Here is a 23,563-nt window from a genome sequence, read left to right as displayed (position 1 = left end):
GACCGGCAGCGTTATTAGCTGACCCGTTAACTGAAGAATATATCTTTAGGCAACGGCTGACTATCGAAGGGCCTGGCCGCTTGAGTCTGGAATCGGCAGCAAAGATAAAGTGAGTATTTCTTCTATGAAATGTGAAAAATAAAATCATTATACATCATATGATATCATCATACGTTATACATCATACACCATGATACATAGTATTAAAGTTCGAAACCAAAGATTGGATGTTCGGACGTTCAGAATATGACGTCACCCAAATTTTTTTTTCTCTTGACGTCTTCAATCTAAAGTCAGCTAGCCGAATTCCTCAGTCTGGAAACAACCGCGCAGTAGAGCGGTCGGTTGAGAATCGCGCTCCGCAAATTTCGAGTACCGAGTTTGCGGTACCTCCTGGACCATGCGCACCGGGTCCAGTTCCTGTTGCAACTCGACTTCAGGAACAATCAATCCATATCCGCTACCTGGTGAAGCTTGACTTACAGGATAAGCGCTCCGTGGTTCCTGCGCTCCAGGTACTTACCTGGTAAAACTCGACTTTCAGGACAAGCGCTCCGTGGTTCCTGCGCTCCATGTCCGCTACCTGGTGAAGCTCGACTTCGGGGACAAGCGCTCCGTAGTTTCTGCGCTCAAGGTCCACTACCTGGTGAAGCTTGACTTACAGGACAAGCGCTCCGTGGTTCCTGCGCTCCAGGTACTTACCTGGTAAAACTCGACTTTCAGGACAAGCGCTCCGTGGTTTTTGCGCTCCATGTCCGCTACCTGGTGAAGCTCGACTTCGGGGACAAGCGCTACGTAGTTCCTGCGCTCCAGGTACGTACCTGGTAAAACTCGACTTCGAGGACAAGCGCTCCGTGGTTCCTATGCTCCATGTCCGCTACGTGGTGAAACCTTGAATTCCAGGACAAGCGTTCAATGGTTCCTGCGCTCCAGGTACGCTACCTGGTGAAACTCGACTTCCAGGACAAGCGCTCCGTAGTTCTGGCTGTCCAGGTGCTTGACCTGGTGACTTTTGAATTTCAGGACTAATTTTCAGTAGTTCTGACTGTTCAGGTCCTCCACCTGGTGCATCTTGACATCCAGGAAAAGTGCTGCGAAGAGCTGGCTGTCCAAGTTCTTGATGTGGTGACTTTTGACCTAGCGCTGCGTAGTTTCTGCGCTCTGTGGTTCCTGCACTCCTGGTCCACTACCAGGTAAAACTCGACTTTAGGGACAAGCGCTCCGTAGTTTCTGCGCTCAAGGTCCACTACCTAGTGAAACTCGACTTCGATGGAGGAGGAGGAAAAGGACGAGGTGGACTAGGAGAACAGAGGTAGTCGAAGGTGATTGAAGGTAGTCGGAGGTGGCAGGAGGTGGTAGCGGATAGTAGAAGTTGGCTGGCGATGGTATCAGGTGCCTGGGGGTGCTGAGGGGGTGGCTAGAGGTGATTGGTAGTGATAGGAGGTGGACGGAGATAGTAGGAGGTGTTCGGTAGTGGTAGGAGGTATTTGGAGGTGGTTGGAGGTGATCGGAGATGGTCGAGGACGATGCGGTCGACGCGGGCTGGGGGGGGGGGGGAGTAGAGGAAGAGAAAATGGTGAAGAGTGACGAAAAAAACTGCCGAAGTATCTAACCTATCCCTAGATGGTATGTAACAATGAGAATCATTAATCCGAGTTTAAAACCATATTACGAGATCCTCGCACTACCCAGAACTATAAAATTATTAATTTAGTACTATAATTAACTGTTACCATTATATGCAATCGTTGTTTAGCAATGCCATTCGTGACACGCAGTTGGAGCCGCATTATAGGCAACTATGCTGCACCACATACCTTTGGAGATAGATTACACTACAATACAATAGACATGGGTATAATCGATACATTATAGAGCTAAACGGAATCCTTTCCGAAACGTGGTATTGTGGCAACGCGCACGGACGTTTGGGAGGCAATGTAGATCTCTAATGCGTAACCATGACTGCACTCAACTGCACTAAAGTCTACAACAATACACGAAATATGGATATCGCGAGTGTGTGGGCTGTGGTCGTTGACAGGTGGCTGCCCTAGCATGAGCGGCGTTGTCGGTTAAGAAAATTAGAGGAAGGGATTAGAAGAACATGGCTACCGGTTTCTATAAATAAGGGCATCAAGCGCGAATTTGCTCTCTCGGCTCGTGCCCCCAGACTTGACATCTTGTACTCGATTCAGTCTTGCGGCATAATACCTTTATTTTCCTGGATTTAAAATTTTTTTCTACGTGTTAAAGACTTTCATTTTATAGAACGTTACTTTACTCGTGCCTCAGGTCTCACCTCTCTCTCTCTCTCTCTCTACTCTCGTCTTTAACCCAGTCACTGGTATTAAGCCAATTGCATATTATCGTTACGGTCTAGGATTGCTATCCGTTCAAAAATCCGCCATCGTTATCCTGAGCAAGTTTTCCCTGCCGTGCAATTAAAACACGCCATTTTGTGCATAGAATTTTGTTCTGGCCGAACAGTTAGCTAATTTCACCATTCTAATTTTCAATTAATTATCTAGTATCCACTATTTGTATCTGGTCTATAGAGAGAATAAATACTTTCAAATATATCGCCCAGTTTTCTTGAATAAAATTAATCACGAGTAAATTCCAGCTCACTCTAGCATTGTCATCTCAACAGAAGAACATCTCGCCGGAGTTCGACAATCTAAAAGGTAAATATCTATTATAGAATCTTGGTGATCGGTCAATTAAGTAAACGTATTTTTAGTTAACGTTTCGACCCGGATATGGGCCCTCCTCAGAACGATTTATTTTTTTAACTGTCAAGAACAACAAAAAGATTTTTTATAAAATAAATAATAGTACTAGAAGTACAATCAGACTTAAATATTGTAGATGTTATACTCTTAGAGCTATTATATATTATTGATTAGTAAGAACATTTTGATTAATTGAAAAAAGAATGGCTTTAAGTGTTATTTACCTTTTTTTTATAAGTAAGTGGACTAAGATGTAGTCGAATTCACAATTTACAATTAGTGGAGACAATGTTCATTGAGTGACGGTAGTCAATGTCAATCTTTTAGTTATTTTACATGTAGGAGTTAATAGTTGGAAGTCATTAATTAAAAAGATTAAAGAACTATGTTTCTTCACAGTCAGTATGTCATTGTGTTAAAAGGTTTTTAAAGAAAGTCTTTTTAGCAGTAAAATTAATTTGCAAGTGTCCAAGAAGTGGAGGTAGGCTCTTTATGACTATGTTCCACATGTCTAACCAAAAATTATTGTTGGTTGAACCGATTGGGTCAACAGGTGAATAACGACTGATGGGAGAAACAAATATGATCCAGAGTGAAGGTGAACTTAATATAAACAATTATACAGAAAAACAAACCATATTTTGTTAAAAAAATTTTTGTAGAAAAACTGTGTTATGGGGACAAAAATTTTTTTGTATCTAGTTAAGGTTAAACAATATTTGTTGTGTGGGCGGAGATTAAAGGTTTGTAAATATTACTTAAATGTTCAACATCTTGTCTAAGATTAACGGAATTGGTGAGACCTACAATGTTGCACATTTCTAGTAATAGTCTTTTATAATAATTGTGTTCTTCACAAAGGATGTTTGTATTGTCGTAGTTAAAAGTATGTTGTTTATTGATACTATGTTTTGTTAGAGCCGTGTGACGTTCTTCAATCTCATATACGAGTACATTGCGTTGATGTTCTTTGATTCTGGTGTTAAGGTGGCGGCCAGTTTGTCCTATATAAACTTGGTTGCAATCATTGCAAGGTATTTTATACACAACATTGGATCGTTTGCCAATGGGGGTCTTATCTTTTCCCGTATTAAAAACTAATTGTAAATCTTTTGAATTTTTTCCAACAAACTTGACGTTATGTTTGGCAAATAGGCGGTTCAGTGACTCAAAGAGACCAGATACATGTGGGATGGGGATATATGTAGTAGCAGGTCTATTGTTATCGTCTGTGGGAGCAGAGTCAATATTATTGTCAGGTAAGTTGTTGATGTAGGTGCGTCTCTTATTAATATGTTGGTGTAATAGGCCATGAGGATAATCATTCCATCTTAGTATATTGTATATGAGCGACAAGTTTTTTTCCTGGAACTCTGTACTAGAAAGATTGATGGCTCGGTCAACTAGATTAATGATGGTGCCTATTTTGTAGGACATTGGGTGGTGAGAATTAAAATTCAGATATCTTTGAGACCAGGTTTTTTTGTGGAACCAATCAGTTTTGATATTATTGTTGTTGTGTATCAGCAATACGTCTAAGAAATTGATGGCGTTATTTTCTTCTGTTTCGATAGTAAATTGTAATCGTGGATGATATCGGTTAAAAGTATTAAGAGTGTGATCTAATTTTTCTTTAGGAATAGCAGTAAGAATATCATCAACATATCGAAAATAGAACGGTAAATCAAAATCAAGATTGTTAATGCAAGACGTTTCCAAGTCTTCCATGACAAGGTCTGACAAGATTGGGGAGAGAGGAGATCCCATGGGCAACCCGAATTGTTGTGCATACGTATCGTTGTTGAATTTGAACATTGCAGAATCAAAACATATTTTTAAAGCTTTACCTAGTTCAATAAGAGGAATTGGGATCTTATTTTCAAGAGAAGCCCAACGGTTGTTTACTGTGCGCAATGCAAGATCTGTCGGAACGTTGGTAAAAAGTGATATTACGCCTAGCGATATTAAAGTATAGTTGTCTGGGATAATCAATGTTTTTATTGTGTCAACTAAGGAAAAGCTATCTTTAACTCTAGAGGTGGGAGGTGGATATTAGTGGTGAGCCATGAATTAATTGTCTTGGCTAAGGCATAGGTCGGGCTATTGACAAATGAGACGATAATTCTTAATGGGACTTCCTCTTTGTGAATTTTAAGTAGCCCATATGCGCGTGGAGGGAGACTATTGTAAGTAGAAATGCTTCTATGTAGGTTTTTGTTTATTAGTTTGGAGGTAAACCAATTGAACGTGAGTTTGTTCACCCTAGTTTGTAGGGAGTTACACAGGTCATATTTAGCAATTCTGTAAGTGTTGGTGTCAGAAAGCTGCTGCCTCATTTTGTTGTTATAAGAGTCTCTATGCATAGCAACCGACGTATTGCCTTTGTCAGCTTTTAAAAACATAATGTCAGGGTTGTTTTTTTTTTAAATCATGGTGTCACGAATTTTTTTGTCAGTGACTGAATTATTGATATTGTTTCTGGGGTACTTTGGGAAAACGAGAACTCGGTTAGTGAAATCGGATCTAACTTGATTTCTTGACTCAGTAGGAAAACTCGTAATTTTTTCTTCAAAATTGGAAATGAGGTTGAAGACCGGAAGGTCGCGATTGTTGTATGGACGTCCAAATTTGTGACCAAGTTGTACTATTTCAGTGACATTTTCAGGGATACGAGTGTCAGTTAAATTTATTAACCAATTATTTTTTCCAATTGAATACGAATCTTTGTGTTTGTTAGAAGATTTTTTTTGGGCAAGTAAATTGGTGAATTTATTGATATTACGATTTTTGATAGCGATGAATTTATTGTTTAGCATCCGATGTTGGGATTCAAAGAATTATTATAAAAGACTATTACTAGAAATGTGCAACATTGTAGGTCACACCAATTCCGTTAATCTTAGACAAGATGTTGAACATTTAAGTAATATTTACAAACCTCTAATCTCCGCCCACACAACAAATATTGTTTAACCTTAACTAGATACAAAAAAATTTTTGTCCCCATAACACAGTTTTTCTACAAAAATTTTTTTAACAAAATATGGTTTGCTTTTCTGTATAATTGTTTATATTAAGTTCACCTTCACTCTGGATCATATTTGTTTCTCCCATCAGTCGTTATTCACCTGTTGACCCAATCGGTTCAACCAACAATAATTTTTGGTTAGACATGTGGAACATAGTCATAAAGAGCCTACCTCCACTTCTTGGACACTTGCAAATTAATTTTACTGCTAAAAAGACTTTCTTTAAAAACCTTTTAACACAATGACATACTGACTGTGAAGAAACATAGTTCTTTAATCTTTTTAATTAATGACTTCCAACTATTAACTCCTACATGTAAAATAACTAAAAGATTGACATTGACTACCGTCACTCAATGAACATTGTCTCCACTAATTGTAAATTGTGAATTCGACTACATCTTAGTCCACTTACTTATAAAAAAAAGGTAAATAACACTTAAAGCCATTCTTTTTTCAATTAATCAAAATGTTCTTACTAACCAATAATATATAATAGCCCTAAGAGTATTACATCTACAATATTTAATGTCTGATTGTACTTCTAGTATTATTATTTTTAAAAAAAATTTTTTGTTGTTCTTGACAGTTAAATAAATAAATCGTTCTGAGGAGGGCCCATATCCGGGTCGAAACGTTAACTAAAAATACGTTTACTTAATTGACCGATCACCAAGATTCTGTAATAGATTATATACGAGGTCGAGAATTCTTATTCATCAGTTTAAAAGGTAAGTAACTATAGTTATTAATTTTCAATTAGGAATTAATCCCAGTTTATCTGGAACAAGTGATTGAACCGAACTGTACAGTACAATTTAATCGGTGTTTGGCGACCCAAAGTACCGACTGCAGCGCGTCTAGCTGCATTTTCACCAATGGATTCCAGTGACTATTCTGGAATTTTGGGGAACTGCCGCACTGACGTCACACTTGACAGAAATACGATGAGAAAGAGACACTAAATTTTCTGTCAGTACTGCCAGCTGATGATTAACTAGAATGCACTATAGTAATAAGCCAAGGTATATAGTCATTATCAAGACACTAATTAACGAGTTTTTACTTTGTGACAGTTGACCGTTTTATAATACTTTAAAAATTGAAAACTCTCATTTCAATTCACCGAATTGACACAAGTTTCAATTTTAATATTGATGGTTTTTGGTTATTTGTTTGAACGAAAATTTTTTCGCTATTTCACTGTAGTTTTCAAATTTTTCTGTACAATAGAAAGAATCCAAAAGTTATACAATGCATGCCAAAGTACATACATGCATACAGCGATGAATAAATTAAAGGAGACAAAAAAATATCATGAAAAATGATCCCATGTTACAAACATTACAATTCAATTACAGCGATATATCGAACCACTAATAATAATGCGTTATATATTCGACGTAGACTGAAAGAAAAACTTAGCTCTTCTGCAGACTTTCCGTTATTCTTCTCATTTCTTACCGCATCTTCAATCAAATAATCATCTTCTAGTTGGTTTTTCTTTCATAATTTCTTTCATCGCGGTAATCGTTATATCGCACTACTGACAATTATTATTCATAGCAAACAACCTTACCGTAGTTGAGAAGAAAAAATAAGAAAACCCGTGCAGTAATTTTAACGTTTTTTATGTTGTTGACTTTGCATACAATAATAATTATTAACGATAGTAACCGTATGAACAACACAATAGTCATAGTATTAATAATGTTATGAAATATATGGTATTGTATATAATTAGTATTCATCATCAGGAGGCTATAAAAATTCAGCATCTGATGTATTGTATTTGACCCGTTGAAATTGCGGCTTTCTCTCTTGTAAGGTTACAATTTAATTTGAAAAATTTCAAACAGGCGTGAGTAAATCAATAACAAATTAAAACGAAAAAAAAACGCAGAATGAAAGAAAGAGAAGACAATCAAGTGAAAAAACTATTTATCCCGGTTCTTTGATAATGTTTGTAATTCCCAGTAAACTCGTCTTGCTTACGTTTTTTTCATTTTTCTCTTTCCTCTTGTTCTTTTTAACTAAATTCTCATATCCTAACAAAGAATATACCATATTATTACATAAGACTGAACCTAATAGGTGAGAAATTCATTGTTTCTCATATGATCTCAAATAGATAACTCATCACAATGTAATGTTGATGTGCAGTTTGGTAGGTTGTCTATCTTTTTTTTTTAATTCTTTCTCTGTCTACTTTCGGTAGGTTTTTTTCAAAATACAATCAGAGCGCGTAGAAAATTACACACTAGATACCCTCTAATATCTATGTAATGTATAGTCAATATCGTTACTCAACACGAATTCTCGTATCATTACAATATATGATCACTAGATATATAACAAGTGTGTATAGTATATAAAGTAAACTTACGCGTGTGAACACAAGGAGTTTCATGAAAACAAAAAACCAAAGAAAAATGGAAAAATATGGGATGTTGCGTACACATATTTAAGGATTATCGTCATCATCATCATCATTGTCATTGTTAAAAATGTGTGTATATAATATTCAATTTATGTATTTATATTTTCTTTGCGTAAGTTTTACGTTTACATTATAATATCTTACATATTACATTATATAATATATAATAATTGTGTGTGGTGAAAAATTCAAACGGTCGAATTTAATATTTTTTCCATGTATTATTTCGTTTCTGTTTACATTGTTTTTGTTTTTTCTTTTTTATATCAAAGATACTCGAATGCTGTAGTGATAGCAGCATCATCAGCAGCACAAGGTCCACGTTTATATTATTATAATAATGTTATAGTTAACTTCTTTTTCAATTTTTTTTTTCAATTTTTTTTTACTCCTGTTTATCAAATTCATCTTTATACTTATTAAACATCGTTCATCACGTTTTCCAAGCGCGTATATTTAATTAGTTTCTTTTTCTTTATTTTAGTTCTTATTTTCGTAACAAATTTCAAAAAGGTGGTGAAACTATAATCGAATACACATAGCAAACGCGTTTTCGACGAACGTTGACAATTACGAACGACATTTTACTTTTATGGTTGAAGGTTTCTTTTCTTCGTAAATGAAGAGGATTTCTGCAGAAGGAGAAAAAAAAATTTCAACCATTATCATCATCATCATATCATCATCATCATTTTCAAGTAACCCATGCGACCAGCGGTTGTACAATTATACCGGAACCCAAGATGCTGAGCAACGATTTTATTTGTTCCTAAAATATGCTCTGAGTTTTTGTTTTTCCTCTTTCTTCTCGTTTTTATCTACAAAAATACCTCATTTTCTCATTATTTATCTTTTACGAATTTTTTGTTACCTTCTTCCTCTTTTTCTTGGATACTCGTACTTCGTATTTGGTTTCTTTTTGGACCACAACCAAAGAACACAACCGGAACCGAATTTAAAAAAAAAAAAAAAAAAAAAAAAAATAGAAATGATGGAACCAAGAAGGAACGAACGTTCCTTCTCGCTGGCGCACGGGATTTAAAAAAAGCAAAGAAAATAGAACAAAACAAAAAAAAAAAAACCACAAGTTGATAACTTAATTATAAAAATAATGGCTATTCTGTAATTAAGAGAATAACAATACTACAGCGTAACATAGATAGAATCGCAAGAATATTATTCACGCATATACAGGGTTTTTACTTTTCAACTGATGATAATAATAATAATAATTGTTGTTGTTCTTACTTGCGTGTTTTCCTTCCTTGTCACGAATTATCAAGCAACGAAATTAAAATGATGTAAAACTGCTTCGCTGTCGCATAAGCATACATATTTACTTGCGTACTGATTGTGCAACAATCCTCGTACAACAAATTGTTAAAAATGAATTGGGCGAAGCGTTTGGGGGAAAACAAAAAAAAAATTCTAATAAATGATCGAATTAAGCATTATTATTATTACACATTAAAAAAAACCCTGTACATTTGAAACCTCCATTTAGTTAATATTCTCGATAATATAATGTTACACGTCATGCTGAACGTGAGATGTTGGTTCAATTCATCATAATCTTCAATAAGAATAATAATAATAGTGTTACAATAACGTGGTGTTATTAGGATAATAATAATAATAGTTACAAGTTTGTTTCTTGATCTTTTTTTTCCTTTTTCGTTTTACATTTTTTTGTTTCTCTATCTCATTTCTTCATACTTATTCACTCGCATTTACGCTTTCTCATTGTCGCACTCTCGACTCTATATTAATTTCTCTCTTTCTCACTTTCACACTCATTGATCTTTTACTCACATACTGCGAAGAGAATTACTTTTCTGATGCGTACATTCATTTTTTTTTTTTTTGTTTTATAAAAAAATGTTCAAGGAAAGCGAAAAAGCAACCCTAACAAGACAATAAAACAAGCGATCTCGAACGATTCTCTTCGTTTTGAGCACGGAACTTTCGTTTGCACACACGCGTATACACACACACACACATGCACACAAGTGGTGAAATTTTCATTATTATTCAATTTTTTTTTGTTTTTATCAGTTTTATTTTTTTCCATTTACTCGCTTTCCGTTTCTTCTATAAGTTGCGTATGTTTTTGTTTCCTCTTTGTAAGAAAAAAAGGTTTTTCTTTTTTTTCTCTTTTTCTCGTTTTCACATTATCTTCAATTTTTGCTGTCGTGTTGAACATGGAATGAACAAAAAAAAAAAAGAGATAAAATAGTTTAAAAGCAAGAAAAAGAAATACTAAGAGAGACTATTATTAACGAAATTTTCAATAACAGTTTTCGTTAATAATAATCGTCTCTCACCGTATTTTCTTTTTTTTTTTATTTTTAAACCAGTTTTTCTCGTTTTTCGATGAGTTTTTCGTACCGCGTTTCCATCTTTTCTTTCCTCTGTCTCTCTCTGTACTTGATAATACGTATTCACGTATAATTATTTTGCACAGATTCTTTTACGATTTTTCGCATCTTTTCTTTGCATATCTATCAAGTTAAAATTATATTAGGTATATTGCATGTATCAGAAAAGAAAGACAGAGAAGAGAAAAAAAATCCGAAAAACAAACTAGACTGAAACAAGTTGAAACAGTTGCCAATGGAGACAACAATCGGACGAGAAAACTCTGAAAAATTTATAGGAAAAGATAAGGCATATTTTTCATTTTCAAAATGAGGGAAATTAAAAACAGTGAGTTGCAGAAATATCGTCTATTTCGTTGTTCAGACGATATAATTTTCTAATATACTCAGATCGACCAAAGAGAAAAAATGACCAAACAAAAAACAAGCGTGGAACAAAAAGAACAAATCATGTACAAATAGAACGAATAGTTTCAGTGCAGTTGAAAATCTACCTCGGGGATAATAAACTGTTGACAACAGTAGTTAAGAAAAACGATACTCGTCGACGTCGCGTTATCATTATTGTTTTTCTTGTTCTAAGGAAAAAAAAGAATAGTAATAATAGTAATAGCAATAATAATCATATTAATAATAATAATTGTAATAATCGTGAATCGTATTGAATTGTGAATCATAGGAATTATAGAAATATCGGTAATGTTACAAAAATATGAAGGAAAAAAAAACAGAAAAAAGTACATATATAAGGAATTAACAAGCCAAAATGACCAAGGCAAAAATATTGAATATTATAGCAAGAGATTATTATTTTTTCTACGAACAGTAGAAAAAAATGACGGGGTATTTTTTTTCTTTAAATGATGTTCGATTTCTATTTTCATTTATTATTTTTGCGCCCTTTCGAAGGCGTCGTCGTCACGTATCCGTAATATAAAACAGAGATTTAACCACCCCGTTATCGTATTTTAATATTAACGACAAAAACCGACGACGTCAAAGATAAGATAGCGACGAAAAATAAAAAATATAAGAAATCTCGCATTTCTCCTCCGTCAAAGTTTTTGCGACCAAGAAAATCAGCTCTACTCCTTCTTGGTGGCAACTGCCTGTTTCGCCTGGTGAGCCTGAAGCACCGCGACGGCCTCCTCGACTTTCGCCTTGAGCGACTCGTTGTGCTCGAGCATGTGAAGCAGCTCTGAATTGTCAATTTCCAAAAGCATTCCGGTTATCTTGCCGGCAAGATCGGCATACATTCTTTGGATCAACGGGAAAAGCCGTTCTCCCAGCATCTGTTTCTGTTCTTGAGGTGGAGCTGCTGCCAACATCGTCGCAGTCAGAGGCTCTTGACCCTGGATGTGGACCGCTTGCTGAACCGGAGCTGGTGCTGGTATTGCCATCGCTTGTGGAGGGTTTCGCATGTTAGCCGTGTACTTGTAGTTCGAAGGGCGACCCTGAGGTGAAACTCCCACGGCTGGTCCAGCCATAGTGCGACCCTGCATATTGGCTCCGCCGACAGCTTGTTGCCCTGCAAGAATTTTTTTTTTGTTTTTTATATGATACAAGCATTGCGTTGTAGGATTTTCAGTTATTTTTATACAACAGTAAAGATCATTATTCAAAATTAAAGTAGAGAAAGAATTAAATCCATCAATTGTTGATTTGAAGACTAGTTTAAAATGGATTAAATATAACTTTAGATCAGAAATATGATAAACTGATTGAACAAAGTATTTAAAAACCTTGACGGAATCATTGAGAAAAGAGCAAAACAGTAAAAACAGAGGTAATCCAACGAAATTAATCAATAGGAAAATAAGTGTGAATGGAAAAAATGATTTTGTAGTTATTTAATTTTTTTTCATCATTTACTCGTCACTCTCAGATTTTCGACTATGTTCATACATCTGCGAAGACGTTTGTTGAAAATTGAACCGGAGAAGAATTTAACTGGGTCGAAAAAAAAGAGGTTCAAATTAATTGGCATGATCTTAGATTAGAAGTATGGTTACTGATTGAAGTGCTCAAAAACATTGACAAAATTAATGAGAGTAATACAATGAGATCAGAGTGAGTTTGATGAAATTGATCAAAATTTGGTGCCAAAGCCACGGTTCACAATGAAGAAGAAAACTTAGAAATCAATTGAATGTGTTTGGTCCCATCAGTAGGGATATTGAATTAATTTTGTAGTATTAAAAATTAAACTGTCGATTCTATAAAATATCTCAAAGAACTCTGATAGAGTGAATAGGAAAACAGAAAAATATTGGTCATAGTAACTGATAAACGTTTCGCCCAATATCAAAGTAACATATTTGTCATTTTAAACTCTGAATCTCTGATAACCAGTGGCAATCAACTACACACGTCATATTCTTACTAGTAATGGTCTAAAATTGATTTTTCTTAGGTTGAATAAAGTATCAAATCAAAGTCTATGTGAAGATTAATAAACTAGGAAACCAGTAAATTGTGAAGCGAATTTTATAGAATTGATCACTCTGACAGTGCGGACAACCCAAAATCCGTAAAACCTTTTTTTCTCCCCACAAACAACGGATCTAAAGAGAATTTTCAATTATAAAAAAAATCTTCGATTGAATAACTTTGATGAAACGTAAAAGATGAAAAAAAAAAATTTTTTTTAAACTGGGAAATACCAAAACTAAATAGAAAATTTTGTAAAACTGATGAATTCAGTGGTAAAAATACACCAAAAAGGCTTTTCATCGGTGTCAAAAGCAGCAAAACAAGTATTTTTCTAAGCAGAAATGGATCTAACAATAATTTTTAACTCGAAATCAACTCTTTCATGGGATCAAGTATCCCATAACAATCAATAGCTGAAAAAAAAAACAGCAAATTGAAGCAGATTTTGTAAAATTCATCAATCCAATGACGAGAAAAGACCAAGAACATTTATAAGTATAAAAAATAACAAAACAAGTTTTTTTCTCACCGGTAATTGGTCTAGCGGAAAGAGCATTGCGCATACCGCCAGTGGGAGCAGTCGGTGCCCTAGGTGCTGCACGGAATGGACCCTGCATAGTAGCAAATCCAGAGTTTCCGGTTTGGGCATTGGGTCGAACTTGATTCGGCTGAGCAGGCCATCGAGGAGTGGCACGTATTTGGGCCATCTGAGCAGGGCCGTAGAATCTCTGGGGCTGAGGGATCGTGGGAACAAAGTAGCTGCCGGCTGCGCCGGGCTGGAAGATCTGGCCCATCTGTTGCATCCGCATATTTGCCATGCGCTGCATGTACTGCGAAGCCAAATGTGCCTTACGGTCTTCCTTGCGCTGCGCCAATGCCACATAGAGTGGCTTTGTACCGACGATGCGACCTGCGGCAGGGTAAAAAACCTGAATATCTTTCTGAATTTGATATCGGGGACAAAACGATTATACAATAGTTCAATTGATTACAAATGATTCAACGAGAATCAGAGTGATATATTGAACTTCTTTCTTTGGATCTTGTGACAGATCCAGACTCTTAAGACAGAATGTGGAAGTTCAAAAAATCTAGGGATTTTAGGACCGTTAAGGCCTGAACTTTTAAAGTAACGGATAACTTGAATTCTTAATTAAATTCGAAATTATAAAACATAATTATATGAAAAAGGATGTACAAAAGAACATGAACTATTTTCCAAGTTAGAAGATGAACGTTACATAAGTCTTATTTGCATAAATAACAATATTCGTTCCATGAAAACGCTCCTTAAAAATAGTAGGAACGATATCCCAAGTTCGAGAATGCCTGTTACTATTGCTAATTAAAATTAATAACATGTATTGAAAAGTGTACGAACAATGGATAGAAATTCTCAACAACATACCATTCATTTCAGTGACAGCTTTGGTCGCTTCCTCTGGAGAAGAGAAACAGACAAATCCGAATCCCTTGCTGCGTCCCTCCTCCATCATAACTTTGGCAGAAGTGATAGTTCCGAAGGGGGTGAATTCTTTGCGGAGGCGTTCGTCGTCGATGGTGTCATCGAGGTTTTTCACATATAAATTGACCCCCTGGTAGCGATTGAGTCGTTCAATTTTAAGCTGTTCAAACTTGCGCTTCAGCTCCTGCTGGCGCTCCGCCTTTTTCTGCGCTCTGCCAACGTACAGACATTTGCCCTCAAGTATCTCCTTGCCATTTAGCTCGGTGACGGCCGTCTCAGCTGCTTCAGGGTCCTCAAAAGCAACGAAGCCGAAGCCTCGCGACTTCCCGTCATCTTTACTCATCACCTTGTGGCTGTTTATCGGTCCATACTTTTCGAACATCTCGCGAAGCTTCTCGTCGTTCATATCCTCTCCAAAGTTTTTGACATAGACGTTCGTGAACAGTTTTGCTTTTTCTCCCAATTCCTTTTCACGCTCTTTTCTTGGGATGAATTTGCCGACGTAAACCTGAAGAGGATATTACCATAGAAAAATAACCCAATTGAAATCGTGGTTGAAATGTACAATCAAGTGGACAGATCCAAAAATGGTCGGAATTTTCAGAGTCAATATCTTGGCAACCAGTGATTCGATTTGGATTTAATTTATTCAAAATTATGCAAACCGAACATTGTTTACATATTTTTTTTTTTTATTTTGTTTCGGGTTCGATGGATAGGAAGCACTGTTATTTAGAATTAACGACAACCATGTTTAACAGTGATGACGATGTCTTGAAAATGGCAAAACCGATTTACTTCAAGTTGGCAGATATTTTTGTATAGCTAATCTTCTTTTCCACAATTCGAAACTCTTTTATTTGTGTAACTTGACAAGATGGGGACAATTTGAAATTGTAATTTGATTTTTCATACTAAATTCACTGGTATATTGAATTAACGAAATATATAGCAAATAAAAAAAAATAGTGGGATCATGGCAATAAGGATAGGCTATCTCAGAATACAGTCGCCAAATTTCAAGACAATCTGTCAAGTCATTTTTAAAGTACATAAGCACCACAAAATATATCACAAGTAAAAATTATTGAAGAATTTATTGCCAGTATTTTCATTCAATTGATTTTAATCAAAAATATATGTAAACGAAGCTCGATTTTCATACTTTTGAAGCACCACAAAACTCCAAACATTTTTAACAGCATTTTTTAGCAAACAAGCTAACTCTTCCCATTCTACATTCACTTTCAGTAATCCTTAAATTGTATACGTACTTTTTTTCCGTTGAGCAACATGCCATTAACTTTATCGATCGATTTGTTCGCTGCTTCTTCGGTTTCAAAATGGACGAATCCATATCCTTTGGATGCACCTGTTTCGTCCTGCGCTACCTTACAACTCAAAATATTACCGAAGGCAGAAAATGTGTCGTACATCGCTTTGTTGTCAATGTTCTTATCCAAGTTTTTAATGAACACGTTGCCCACTCCAGATTTTCTCAACGATGGATCGCGCTGTGACCACATTATACGGATCGGCCTTCCCTTTATCATATCGAAGTTCATTGTGTCTAAAGCTCGTTCCGCTACAAAATTAGAAAGAAGAAATCATAAGTTACAACAAGCTTTACATGAATTATTACATTATTTTTTTACTACTACTTCGCGGGAAAAAACATTTGTTACTGATGGCGATTCAAATTCAATTCATTTGATCAAGGATATACAGAGTATAAAGGAAAGGGTCAGCAAAAATATAATTATATTCTTTGAAAGCACTGAAATTGACGACTTTCTATAAACGAAGGTGAATTTTAGCGTAACCTTTTTCTCTCTCTTGGAAAAACTCCGAGAAAATGTCCGAATTAATTTTTAACAATGATTGAACGCTGTTGTGACAAAATTTAATCAGGCTTATCGAAGCCTTTATTTTAAACAGATCGCTGTAACTTTCACTATTGTGTAATACTGAATTACATTTTTAGTTCGAGAATCACAAAAAATTTTTCTAGTACAGAAGTTGGGTAGATCATAACAAATAATTATAAACGAATAATTTCGCACTCATTTCACATCTTATTCTGAACCAGACAAATATTAAGGGAAAAATTTGTAAAAACTTTATTGTTCATTGTACAACTATATGTTTAAACAGATTATCGCAGATCCATTGCGGGAATCTCAGGCCTATGTTAATGAAATGCAATGGATCGATTTCTGGGTCTCCAAGTTTTACCAAAGAGTGTTGAAATCATGAAAATTGATTGTATGTCACCATTGGAGAGTAATTTAAATAAACTGTAATCAGGGTAATTTTGATCAGTCAAGAAGGAGTGAAGAGATACTTCAAAAGAAATCACCCGTTATATTCCAGATGTTTGAAATAGGCTTGTAGAAAAACAAGGAAAACTTTCCAAGTTAAAAAATTAGTGCTGATACCATTGGAAATAAGAAATTAATCATCTATCAGACGTTCAAATGGCTAGGCATTAGTGCTTAATGAATAAGAAAAATAATAATAATAATAATACAAGATCCAAGGCGAAATGCGGAAAAGAAATAAAGGAAAAAACCTACGCATCTGTTCACACAGTGTGCGCAACTTATACATATGGAGCATTCCACATACAATTAGCCTGTACCTCAACCCCTTTGATTTTAATCATTTTCGAGTATGATATTCTTACCGACTCGAAAGGGTCTCCGAATTTTGTTCTCATTTTTGTAGCATAATTTTTTTTTCATAATATTGTAAAAAAAAAAATAAAATAATTAAAAAACCAATTCTAAGATCACCATTTTCAAAAATCTGAATAAATTCATAGATTCTATGATTGGAAATGTGATTTTTAAGTACCACACGAAAATCAATATATACTATTTTTGTCGAAAGGTCCTACAACTGATGACTGGGGTCTGAACACACCTCCAGGCGAACTTTGAACTGCGCTCAGCGCCACTATCGCTACATGGTTATCAGTTTTTGAATATATATATATATATATTAGACTGTATAAAAAAAATCGACTATTTTTTTTTTGAAATTGAAGCTGAAAATAGATGCTGTTTAAGTATCGGCTCTTAATATTAATATTCGGAGGAGCCTCATTGCAATTTTCCATTTCCCATTTAAATAACATTGGAATTTTTTTTTTAAACTTCAAAATTTTATGACTCATCAACGCATTAGTGTATTGATAAGACCAAAACGTATGTTTGGAAGGAATTGCATGCTTCACAAACAAAGGTCTGTTATCATTTTATGATAAATTTACTCTGACAAAAGTTATTTAATGTCAAAGGTCAATAAAGGACCTTATATATACTTACATTAACATATGCACACACAAACACATATACATGCATGTGTGTGTGTGTAACAATTTCGACATGGAAAAACTAAAAACTTGCGCAAAAAATAGTAAATATTGAGATCCCACTATCGTGTGATGCTTAAAAATCACATTTCAAATCATGGAATTTCTGTGAATTGTTTCAGATTTATAAAAATGGCTTTTTTGGAATTTATTTTGCAATTTTTCGTAAATATCACCAGTGGCTGTAGAAAATCAAAAAATTCCCGAAACTCTTTTGGATTGGTAAGAACATCACATAATAACTAAAAATGATTAAAATCGAAGGAAGTGAGATACGTTGGCTGCTAATTTAACGTGGAATGCCCCATATACATGTAACGTCTGTGGCATACACGAGTGGGTCACGTGACATATCCACCGGCGACCGTTCGAATTATTGTTATTCATTCCGCGACACGCATCAGGCATTTCTCTTCTTTCTTTCTCTCGGATTATTCTCCTCGTCGATATCAAGCCGTGTAGTCGCCAGCATGCGAAGTGATTGCTGAATTAAGCAGCACGCATAATTATATAAGGCACAAGCGGGATCCAGGGGCCATAGTACATCGCCATTCATTTCCTGCATTCTTGTTATGGCTTACGGAATTCAATCTGTATAAAACTCTACACTTCATGAACGAGAGTTCGCGATCGGATCTATTAATTTACCCGCAAAGTGTGGATAATTTTTTTCAATACTTAAATTGGAACCTCAGATAGAAAACTGCAATGCTAATTCCGCATTCTGCTTATGGCTTGTGGGATTCAGTCTGTAAAATTTTCATTCCGTCAGCACAGGTTTCGCAGTCCGGTATGCTCACGAAGTGTGAATTTTCGTGCATAATGAGACACTAGTGGCATAATTTCAGTTCTCTTGGACCGGTAAACGGTTGATAAACGTCATATTGACGAATCAGAAATGAGGACAGACCAGAAAAAATGGCGCAACGGCTGCTGCATCCTGCTCATGACTTATGGAATTCTATGTGCAGAGGCCGTAAGGAGGGAGAGTATAGGAGGTTAACAGGGAGGGAGGAATCGACGCCATTGTGGGAGACAGAATAAAATCCAATATGGCGGACGAAAACGACAGAATGCACGTGTCACGGCTTGGAAACGGGATGAGGACGCGAAATTTTCAGGAAATCTGGGACGGACGGATAGCCTCGTAGGTTCTACAAAACTACGAACAACAATCTAGCGTCAATTACCGAAATACTGACCGTCGGCTGGCTGCTGGAAGTTAACGTATGCGTAGCCAAGGGAGCGGCGAGTGATCATATCTCTGCACACGCGTATCGACAGCACTGGGCCTGCCGATGAAAATTTTTCAAACAGCATTGCTTCGGTTATATCCGAGTGCAGATCACCGACGTACAGCGATGCCATCGGATAATTAGGCGCTCCTGGATTCATTTCTGTTCACTTTCTTACTTATCACGATCGTACGATACTTCTCGCCTTCAATATGGCTTGTTATTTGCCCGTGTGATTTTTCCCCATGCAAATTCTCTCCAGACGTTTCTTTTCTTCCTTCTATCAGCAGCTGGTATCAATGATTTTTTCACCTTCTTCTATATGCTGTATCAAAACCAACAAGGATATTTATTAGGTGTCTTATTTTATTACCGACTTTTCTTGGCCTTGGTTAATCTTCTTGATTTTAATAAATTTAATTTCCTTCCTTTTGCGAATTTTGTATATTTTTAGATATTTTTAGATTTTCTTTTTCTTATAATAAAACGCAAATAATTGTCACACACACGTTGTCTTGTTTTATTTCCGTTTCCTTCTTCTTCTTGTTAACACCTTTATTGGCTTCTTCTTTTTTTTATTATTTTCAAATCTCTATTTTTCCCTTCTTCACACAACTTGATATATCAAGGTGTTTATATCTTTTTTTAATATCTTCACAAGTTTCGCGATTTTCACACTACGGTTTTACGATTTTTTTGTTTTTTATTTTTAAAGATTTTTTATAGATTTTTTTGGGGTGGGGGATGAGGATGAGGGTTTTTTTAGTAGTGGATTTTTTGTTTTTTTTGTATTTTATGTTTTTTTAATATAGAAGAGTTAATTCACGAATGGAGGTGGGTTGTGTGACCTATTTTTTTTAGGAAAAAGGAGACACAACCACACGTGAAAACAACTCTACTCTTAATGACGAAGAGGCAGTCAGGCCGTCCGCGTCACAGTTATATACGAAACCGTAGAACGCCATTTCCTACGCCGACAAGTAGTTCCCCGATACGCACAAACCTGGAATAGTACGGTATTCAACGGTAAAAATTTATCTCGATACAATTGTTAATGCAATTGGATTTGTTTTATCAGTTTTCCATCAACTCTACAAGCATCAATAAATATTTAATCCCATTTCAATCGACTCGCGTCGTATCCAAAATTCGTCGCTATTGGCCACGCGACTGTTACGCGCTTGTTTTCAGGTACTATTTTCATTTTCACCGGACGCTGTATGCTTGCGGCGCGGAGATAATTACAGTTTCCTACGCCTACCGACTTGATAAATGAATTCGGAATCATGGTGAAAATTCAGTCAATAAATGAAAAACATTGTAATTTCCATCGTATCTGCTATATCAGCGAAAATTCGCCACATTAAATAGGCTGTTGAAGAAATTGTCCGATAAGTTGTAGCCACCCTCAGTAATCTTCAGGCAGCTCACAGCTGTCGCGTCTAGTTAGGCATCGGAATTCACAGCAGTCATGAACTACGCAGTGACGCAAGAATGTCTGTTAAAGGTGTTCCACAACACCACGGCGAGAAAAAGAAATACCAAAATGGCAAAAAAAAGCAAACGGAATCTAAGGCCCGTATTCATAGTCAGGTCTCAAGGCGGTGCTTAAGACCGTCTTGGTGAAGATCGTCTTATTCGTTCAAGACCGTCTTGAGATGCTATGTATTCATAGTCGGAAAACAAGACGGTCTTCGTCAAGAATTTGGTCTCAAGCGCTAGCTTATTTCATTCAAGACCGTCTTGACGAAGACTGAGCTTGAGACGGTCTTATTCGACGTTCGGTTATGTTCGGAATATTTCCGATGTATCCCCCAATAAGATGCTCGGATTTTATTTCTCAGCCTGTGCAAGATATTCGTATAGGCATGCAGCTCTTGAGTATTTTTATAGTTTATGAACACAACAACGTTAGCGCCACGTAGAGGAACTAAAAAACGGGAACAAATCGCGTACAATTTTTTGTAGTGGGTGTATAGCTATAAAACGAAGAAGAAGAAAAAGAATTTTATAGTGTATGTTTATGTGTATATAATTTTTATATACACATATTTTAACCTATATCATTATGTAAATCTCTATACCGGTTATTGATAAATAAATTGTATTGATATGTTAAAAGGAATCCCGGTGCAGACTTGCAAAAAAATGCGCGTGAAAGGGACAACCTTTGATCTTCAAAGTTCAAAAGAGCAACTTTAGTTCTATTTACTGGCTGTATTTATAATGTATTGAATATTTTTACGTAGACAAATTTTCATAAGTATTATCGTAACTATAAGACTGACGCTTAGTACAATTACGTACATATCAGTATTTTCATGAGTAAGTGAGGGGTTTAAAAATAAAATGAGAACCAATGATAAGTTATGAGTAAAATATGTATTCTAATGTTAACTGTTTGTACAGATTAAATTCAATTTTATTAAATATTTGGAGTATATTCATTCTAAAATCAATTAGTCTTTACAATTAAATTAACTTGATATACATATATTTTGATTAAATGAATAACCGTTCGATTAGAGCTTCGCGTATTGCAAAACCCTCTCCAGGCTGCCAATGCGGTGCTTGAGGTGGCAATTCATCCGCTTCTTCTTCCTCGATGCGATTATCTTCCGGAAGAGCATTATCCAATGTTAGTGATAAATTGTGTAGTACGGCACAAGCTACAACAATTGTGGTAGAGCACAACAATTTGGTTCCCAAACCTCGGGATAGGCAAGGAAAACGTCGCTTCCAAACTCCAAATGTTCTTTCAACAATTTGCCTTGTTCTGCTTTGTACGTTGTTATACCTATCAAGATACCGACTTGGTTAATTCACACATGTATACTTTGTCAATTTTATGACTACTTATTGAAATCTAAAGTAATGCGATAATCTTTATCTTACCTTTGTTGAGCATCTGTAATTGGATTTGCCAGTGGAGTCAGCAGAAATGGCAAGCACGGATAGCCGGCATCTCCAACCAGGGTTCCAGTAAGTTGTCTCTCATGATACCGCATGTAAATTCGTGAATTTTGGAATATTTGACTGTCATGGTTACTTCCAGGCCATTCCGGAACCACATCCAAGAATTCCATATTGGGTCCGATAACTGCCTGTGGTATCATTTAAATTAAAAGTACCGATTTTCATAGAATAGTATTGTTTATTTGTATCCTAGATAAAATTAATTGCAACTTATGGTATTTGTAAACGGTTATCACCAACGCGACATACCTGTACATTGAGGGAAAAATATCCCTTACGATTCCTATAAACCTCCTGCAGGTCTGCAAATTTCGTATGACATAATCGAATGTGAGTGCAGTCGATAGCGCCATCAACGCCAGGTAAACCGATACCCTCCCTGCGTGCACCAAGTTGTCTGAATAGATCTCTGTTTGCGATCATAGCAGCTTCCGTACTAGGAAATTTGATAATTGCGTGAATCAATGATGCAATTTGAGCCGATACTCTGTGTATTATCCTCGATACTGTAGACTGCGATATAGTCATCAGATCTCCGTTGACGAGCTGTACAGTACAAAATGTATTAGCAATCATTTATTCCATGATCACAGGAAGCAATGAAATCACTTTATATTTTCAGTAGAATGTCAGGAATTATAATCACAATGATCCTTACTTGAAAGCTAGCGGTAGCGTAAAATCGTAGACATATTAATAATTGCATGACAGGTGGAATTGGTAGACCACGATTATTGGCACTGACTAAGGCAGCTTCAATTCTAGGTAGTATTCCGTACATAATACCATCCTTTGAAAATCGGAATCGCCGTTTGAACTCCTGCTCGGAATAAAACTCGAACGGGTTTTGACCATCTCTGATGTATCTCTTCGGAGCTCGCTGTACTTCACCCTCGTCTTCGTCATTCGGCCCAACGTTGACCATTGAACAATCATATTATTCATTTCTTCGATCTGATCGTAGAAATTAAACATATCTTGCATATTCGCCATGTCAGTAGAATTTCACTATTCACTTCACTTCACAAATTTTTCAAAGCGAATGCTCTCATAACCTCTACTTCAATTGCAAGTTTCCGTTGCTACCCTTTTACAGTAAATAATCCCGTCCCAGCTGCACTTTCCCAAACATTCCTTCACAATCTATTCCTGTTAATTTATATTGTTCGAATATAATATTTTCCAAACAATTCGTAATTATCAATTTCGTACGCATCAGAACAATTGAGTAATATTTAGGCAACAAGCATTTGCTTAAGTGCAGTCCGAACTCGACTTGATCAAGATACGTAAATAAGACTGCGTTAATTGACTATGAAACGTTGCGTGCTCAAGACCATGCTTATTTCAAATAAGACTGGACTATGCAACCTTGTAAGCACGCTTCGAATAAGACCGACTTGATGAAGACCGTCTTATTTGCCGCGTCTCAAGACCGTCTTGTTTGACGTCTATGGAACCAAACGCCATCTTAAGGCCTCGTATAAGACCGTCTT

The 23,563-nt window shown here is 35.9% G+C and overlaps 2 protein-coding genes and 1 long non-coding RNA gene across 4 annotated transcripts; 1 reads left to right on the top strand and 2 right to left on the bottom strand.

Moving 5' to 3' along the window:
- Positions 1–8,526: 8,526 nt before the first annotated feature.
- Positions 8,527–20,002, bottom strand: LOC107223126 (polyadenylate-binding protein 1). Of its 2 annotated transcripts, none has more exons than XM_015662715.2 (5): positions 19,047–20,002; positions 15,755–16,065; positions 14,424–14,988; positions 13,545–13,925; positions 8,527–12,110 (listed from the first exon to the last, which is right to left on the bottom strand). In XM_015662715.2, the coding sequence occupies exons 1-5, from the start codon at positions 19,249–19,251 to the stop codon at positions 11,668–11,670; spliced, it is 1,905 nt and encodes a 634-aa protein (XP_015518201.1). In that variant the 5' UTR covers positions 19,252–20,002; the 3' UTR covers positions 8,527–11,667. The 2 variants fall into 2 exon arrangements, with proteins under 2 accessions (XP_015518201.1, XP_015518202.1); XM_015662716.2 differs by having other exon boundaries at positions 19,059–20,002.
- Positions 20,003–20,675: 673 nt separating this feature from the next.
- Positions 20,676–21,457, top strand: LOC124294628. Its single transcript, XR_006904551.1, has 2 exons — positions 20,676–21,106; positions 21,214–21,457. It is a non-coding gene; the product is annotated as an uncharacterized LOC124294628 (long non-coding RNA).
- Position 21,458: 1 nt separating this feature from the next.
- Positions 21,459–23,487, bottom strand: LOC124294626 (putative nuclease HARBI1). The gene is made up of 4 exons (XM_046740712.1): positions 22,726–23,487; positions 22,317–22,613; positions 21,987–22,195; positions 21,459–21,888 (listed from the first exon to the last, which is right to left on the bottom strand). The coding sequence occupies exons 1-4, from the start codon at positions 22,990–22,992 to the stop codon at positions 21,594–21,596; spliced, it is 1,068 nt and encodes a 355-aa protein (XP_046596668.1). The 5' UTR covers positions 22,993–23,487; the 3' UTR covers positions 21,459–21,593.
- Positions 23,488–23,563: the final 76 nt, after the last annotated feature.

The sequence above is a fragment of the Neodiprion lecontei genome, chromosome 5, assembly GCF_021901455.1.
Source record: "Neodiprion lecontei isolate iyNeoLeco1 chromosome 5, iyNeoLeco1.1, whole genome shotgun sequence".
Classification (NCBI taxonomy): domain Eukaryota; kingdom Metazoa; phylum Arthropoda; class Insecta; order Hymenoptera; family Diprionidae; genus Neodiprion; species Neodiprion lecontei.
The sequence above is the reverse complement of the archived record's forward strand: the minus strand, read 5'-3'. Positions and strand labels throughout refer to the sequence as shown.

Coding starts and splice junctions, on each gene's coding strand:
- LOC107223126 (XM_015662715.2), bottom strand. CDS start 19,251: ATGAATCCAGGAGCGCCTAATTATCCGATGGCATCGCTGTACGTCGGT. Junction 16,066..19,046: donor AGCCGACGGTCAGTATTTCG/GTAATTGACGCT, acceptor CTAATTTTGTAG/CGGAACGAGCTTTAGACACA. Junction 14,989..15,754: donor TGTTGCTCAACGGAAAAAAA/GTACGTATACAA, acceptor TATCCTCTTCAG/GTTTACGTCGGCAAATTCAT.
- LOC124294626 (XM_046740712.1), bottom strand. CDS start 22,992: ATGGTCAACGTTGGGCCGAATGACGAAGACGAGGGTGAAGTACAGCGA. Junction 22,614..22,725: donor ACGCTACCGCTAGCTTTCAA/GTAAGGATCATT, acceptor TGTACTGTACAG/CTCGTCAACGGAGATCTGAT. Junction 22,196..22,316: donor ATTTTTCCCTCAATGTACAG/GTATGTCGCGTT, acceptor ATGATACCACAG/GCAGTTATCGGACCCAATAT.